General features: G+C 43.9%; 1 protein-coding gene across 1 annotated transcript in view; it reads right to left on the reverse strand.

Moving 5' to 3' along the window:
- SAE1 (SUMO1 activating enzyme subunit 1) overlaps nucleotides 1-6,078 on the reverse strand; it is a 74,004-nt gene that overhangs the window by 34,955 nt on the left and 32,971 nt on the right. The window contains exon 7 of the mRNA XM_019625240.1: nucleotides 3,491-3,499. Within this exon, the coding sequence (XP_019480785.1) occupies nucleotides 3,491-3,499 (9 nt within the window). The remainder of the gene's footprint in view (nucleotides 1-3,490; nucleotides 3,500-6,078) is intronic.

The following is a 6,078-nucleotide window of genomic DNA, read 5'->3' on the forward strand; positions in this document are numbered from 1 at the left end:
AAATAAAAAAAAAAAAAAAAAAAAAAAGAATAAGCAAGAGGTGGAGGTGGGGATGGGGGTGGGGTGGAATGAAAGCTCCAGGCTACTATGGAAATGGCATTTGCAAAAGTCCTGTGGTAGGAAGTATGGCTGAAACCTATTAAGACAAATCAGATTATCTTGGAAAATGCCATGGTGTATTTTTATTTTAAAATATAAATAACTAAATATGAATAAGAAAATGGTTTCCCTTTCCCTTTCCTGAAGAATCAGTCCAAAAGCCATTTGCTAGGGAAGGGGTTGTGTGTGGAGGGGCTGGTTGGCCTGGCTGGAGGCCACAGCTCAGAGCAGGGTAGGAAGGGCATCCCCAGGGGCAGCAGCAGGAGGCTGATTACTTCCAGGGACTTGATGCAGCAAGTAAATATACTGAGAATCTGGGGTGCCAGGTTTCTCCTGTCAGAGAAGAGAATTAGAATATGGAAAGAGAAAAACCTAGAATGAAGCCTGTGGTTATTGGTCGATACACACACACACACACACACACACACAATTGCTGGTGTGTGTGTGTGTGTGTGTGTGTGTGTGTGTGTACACATACAAATATTAACTAGCTATGTCCACTGAGAAAGTCTAAAAGCAACGATACTCTGGGAGCAATGAAAACCCTGAAGACCCAGATCTTGGTTTCTAATCACCATTCTATTCTAATGTTTCTAAGAGAAACATTCTCCTTGGAAAAATGGCTCATTTCAAAGCTGGGACAGGAAGAGTACAGAGGAGTCTGGAACATCTTCTTGTGCATGAAACATAGAAGTGCTCAAGAATGATGGAGAAGAGGTATCAGGAGCCAGCTTAAAGGAACGCCCACTGGTCAAATGTGGAACAATTTGAGGATAAAAAGAAATAATTGATCACAACATTTTAAATAAACTAGAATCCATTAGGCCACAGGCCCAAAATTAACTAATAAATTTTGATGAGGAATGGGATATTTACATATTCAAAATACCTCTCCACAAAATACATTATTATTCACACAGGGAAAACAGGAATTGTATTCAAAGAAGCCTAGCAGACATAACCTTACTCAAATGATGAAAGTTAACATTACCAGTAAAGGGGCCAGTCTACAGGATATGATGAGAAGATCCCTGCTGCGGTCTTTTTGCCAAAATGTGTAGCTAGAATCTAATCATGAGAGAACATCAGACAAACCCAAACTAAGGGGCATTTTACAAAATAACTGGCTTGTGTAATCTCCATGAAAACCTAGGTCCACGCACGATTCTCCACTGGATCCTTTTGCCACTAAGGACATGACTGGAACAACTGGTGACACTTGAATGGGGTCTAAGGATTAGGTGACAGTGATGAAACCAGGTGCATTTCCTGATTTTGATGGCTGGTCAGTGGTGATGGGAGGATGCCTGTTTGAGAAAATATAGACTGAAATATTTGGGAGTGATGGATGGGCCATTGTGTTGGCACGCTACTCTCAAAGAGTTCAGAAAGAAATGGTTCTCAGAACTAGCTACTTTTACTGAGTTTAAGATGGGTGTGTGTGAGTATATAAATAATTTCAAACTTACAGAAGTATGTGTCTTTCTTCTTTCTCTCCACACACACACCAAACACCCCATCATCCATCATCCCCAGAAATTAGAGAGAGAGGAAGGGAGGGGGAGAGAGGGAGAGGGAGAGGGACAGAGAGGGAGGGGAGGGGGAAGAGAGAGCGAGAGCGAGAGCGAGAGCGAGAGCGAGAGCGAGAGCGAGAGAGAGAGAGAGAGAGAGAGAGAGAGCGCGAGAGAGAGAGAGAGAGAGAGAGAGAGAGAGAGAGAGAGAACAGTATAATTTAGGAGGTTTAGTGAACCAGGACCTATCAGCTACCAGGCAGTTTACACAGCTTGCTAAAGACCAAAATGGATTTGATAGATGAAAGTTCAAATTGCTAGAGAAGATAAAACAGTAAAACAGTCATGGTTTTTAAGGTGGCTTTCTGCCTTCTCAGAATCACTCCTTGGGGGTTTGGATCCATTGTAAAAGCTGGCATATAAGATGTTTGTACTGCCCTCAAACCTTTTGGTCAATGGATCTGTTTGACCTCAAAAGATAAGTCCTGTAGTCAGCCTAGTGACATTTAGTGCCTGATACAGACTGCCAGACCCTTCTTACCAAGTCTTACAACACAGATCGACCCATCAGCAGTACGGTCTGGGAATGCCATCACAACGTGGAAACAAAGTGTTATCAGGTTTGAAAAACTATCCAGACCGTAATTCAGAGTTTTTGTAGTTTGCCTGGCTGAGAGCAATGCTAAGAATCCCCTGATTCATTAGGCCACTAATGATGAACGAGGGGGAAAAGTTGTGTTTTAGAGTCTCAGTCCCAGGCAGGCCCGCCTCTAACACTTTCAGGGCCTGGGGCTAGAGTACAAATGAAAACCCATAGACCATGTCAACGAATTTAGTTATAAATCACATTAACAAGCTATTAAATAAAAGATATTGTATTCTTCTGCCTTGACAAATAGACCTTCTCCACAACTACCCGGAAGACCACGTTCAAATTTGGAATTCTCACACTCTTTGGGAGTTCCGCGCCAGAACAAGGTGCACTGGGAGAGCTGCCCCCACCCCTTTGCCCTTCTCTGTCCCACAATGCAAGAGGCTCTGCACTTGAGTGTGCCCCCACAACCCATACTCTCCTACCAAAACATCCACCCCCAGGCCTAGCCATGCAGACATTGTGGTGAGGTCTGCACTCCAGAAGCAGATCAGGGAAGAAGCCCACAGAAGCCTGGGAAGGAAGCCTGGGTTTTCTGGGAAGGAGATTCTGGGGTCCGAGGTACCCAGAACGTGGTCTAGAACTGGGCGGGGGAAGGCTATGGGCTCCAAGGCTATGGGCTCACAGGATCTCCTTGATCCTCTGAGGGGGAACAGCTGGAAGAAGGAAAGAGTGGGAACTTCCAGAACACTGGGGGGCCAAGGAGAAAAAAAAGCCCCCTCTTCTTCCCCAAATCTAAGGGCAGAACAATTCCTTGTTTTGCCACTAACTTGTAATCTTAGGCAAATGAACTTACTACCTCTAAGGCCTCTCTGTGGCAACAACTATTAGGGAAGTTCCCCAGTACTTGGGGAGGAGGCCCGCAGTGGCCCCATCTGTAATATGTACCAGCCCTCCAGCTACAGGTGAGATACACAGGAGGACCCATGGCCGAGCCTGACCAGATTCTCTCTCCTGGGAGTTCAGATTTGAAAGCTGGAAACAGAGACATATTAATGGTAGGGCTCTAAAGAGAAAGGCCAAATTCCTACTGCCTCTGAGGCTCCCCAGCTGCCTGGTCTTTACCCTTCTCAGATCATAGTAGTTACTCAACATTTCTTGTGCCTCTAATTAACGTCCTTTTTTTGTTGTTGTTGTTCAAACTACCCAAAGTCTACTATCGTTGCTTATAACAATGAAAAATAAAACAACACTTAACCAAGTCATCTAATCTGTAAAAAGTGCTCACCTTACCCACCTCAACAACAGTGCTTTCAGGGAATGAAGGGTCTCTCAGATGAAGCACCTAGCACAGTGTCTGTCAAGAAGTAGCATCCACCATCTACCTGAATGAACACACTAAAACAGGTAACCTTCACACCTCACTCACCCCTCCTACTTCTCCACGCCCTTAGCTCAGGGATCCCTCTATCTAGAATACCTAACACTCCCTTCCACTATCCATTCCTCCCCTGAGATTTTGAGCCTTAAGGATTTCAATCTGACAGTCTAGTTAAAACTAATAACAAGCCCTCTTACACCTTTAACTGATCTCCTTTTCTCAAAGCTTTCTGAGGCAGAGACCACAGTGAAAAGTACAGCGCTGAATAGACTAGATTTTCAATAAACCCATGAGCTGATAGGATCCAACCTGCTTTTTATTTGCCAAAAAGCCCAACAGTAAATATAAAAGATGAATTCTCCACACAGTCTATCAACCATCAAATTATGGGGTTGTGCTGAGCCATTTAGAAGAGTGGGAGACTGCAATCACCTCAATGCAACAGGAGACCGGTTCGATAGACTACGGCACGGCATAAAGGGGAAATCTACACAGCCGTTTAAAACCATGTTCTCCAAAAGTAGATATAAAATCTGGGGAGTGCTTATGAAAACATATTGGAAAAAAAAAAGCAAACGATAACACATACACATTACACATAGATCATATACATTAGGTCATTATATATGTCTTATACGTACCCACATACATTAATAGAATACGCACTCCAATTTTCTCATGCATATTCATTGAAAGAATACCAAAAAGAATGTTCGTCATTATTGAGGAGCAGGGTTCACACTTGCTCAACTTATTCCATTTTCCATATTTGGAATTGTGAATAGGTTCCTTTTTCAATCAGGCTAAACATCGATAACAAGTGATACAGTTCTGGCTGTAAAGTTAAATGTAAATCAGAATCGAAACAACTTTCAAAACTACAGATTTCTAGGTCTAATTTCCACACCTACTCATGGGAGACTATAGTTTTCAAAAGCACTCTAACCAATGACAACCACAATCGGAGACAGTTGTCACACTCAGCAGAGTGGCAAAGACCCTGAATGAAGTTAGCGCATGTTACTGTCACACACCGCTGGCTCAGAAACGTAAATGGATACAACTACTTGAGGATAATTTAGCTGCAGGGTCTGGTGAAGGTGAAGAGGCACAAACCCCGAGTTTCCTCCTGAGTGTCTATCTACCCTAGAGAAATCATTCATTTGCCCAGGGAGATGAGCTATACACACACACACAAAAACTGACTGCAGCCCAATTTGTAACAGCAAAAACTTACACACCTAAATGTCCATCAATGGCAGAATAAACAGTGATGTATTCACACAACAAATAGGCTACAGCCAAAACAAAGAACGTCCTGCAGTGCTGTCCAAGGGAACCTGCTGTGATGGAAACGTCCTCTGTCTGTGCTTTGCAATACGAATGCCAATAGCCACATGTGGTTACTGAGCATTTGAAATGTGGTTAGTGAGGCTGAAGAACTGAATTTTTTATTTCATTTTAATTAATTTTAATTTAAATAGCCGCATGTGGCTAGTGGCTACCATAACGGACAGTGAAGCCCTAGAACTAAAAGCACAGATGGCCTCACAAAAATAATGCTGCTCGTAAAAAGCAGGTGGCAGCATACACAGATCATGAAACTAGTTTTTAAGAAGTTAAAAAGCACATCAAACAATTCTATATTGCTGGGAAATGCATACATATGTAGTAAAAAGAAATGCACGGGAATGAGAACCACGACTAAGAACAGTGATTACTTATGTTGAAGAGGGACAGAACGGGGGCCTTGACCACACTGGTAATGCTTTAATGCTTTAAACTGGGTGATGGGTACCTGGTTAGCTACATCCTTCTTAATTTATACCTACAACATCACATAGTATGTTTTATACCATTTTTTTAGATTTACAAACACATGATAAAACACTATGCCAAGCAGAGCCATATCTACCCCTTTCAGGTCCCATATTACTAAATCCACATATGTACCAGCAGCCCTGGGGAAAATAGAGAAGGAGCGTAAGATTGGTACAACAGTATTGGAAATGTGTTGGTTTTTAAGTGGGATAGTGCTTTATCATTATATTCCATAACTTGCAATGATGTCGCATGATTTTTGTGTATCAAATATCACAATAAAAAAAACAGACTGGGGGGCCGGCTGAGTGGTGCATTGGTTAAGAGTTGGCTTGGGACGCCGGCTCTGAGCAGCAGGGCCGCCGGTTCGGATCCCACATGAGGGCCAGTGATGCTGCGCTCTCTACAGCTAAGACGGTGAACAACAGCTCGACCTGGAGCTGGGCTACTATGAGTTGCCGGCGACAGCGTAGGCTGCAGTGAAGCTGCAGTGGGCTGCCGTAAAGCTACCGTGAGTGGCTGGCAGCTGGCGTGAGCGGTCACCGGCCGGCGTGAGGTACCACCGGCCGGCGTGAGGTGCCAAGAGCCGCTGTGAGCGACCGTTCAGTGGCCAGCGACCCATTTGCCTCACCCGGGAAGAGCGCAATGATAATACCAACATGGGCCAGTGAAGC

This window comes from Hipposideros armiger, unplaced genomic scaffold (genome assembly GCF_001890085.2).
Source record: "Hipposideros armiger isolate ML-2016 unplaced genomic scaffold, ASM189008v1 scaffold_619, whole genome shotgun sequence".
Taxonomy (NCBI): domain Eukaryota; kingdom Metazoa; phylum Chordata; class Mammalia; order Chiroptera; family Hipposideridae; genus Hipposideros; species Hipposideros armiger.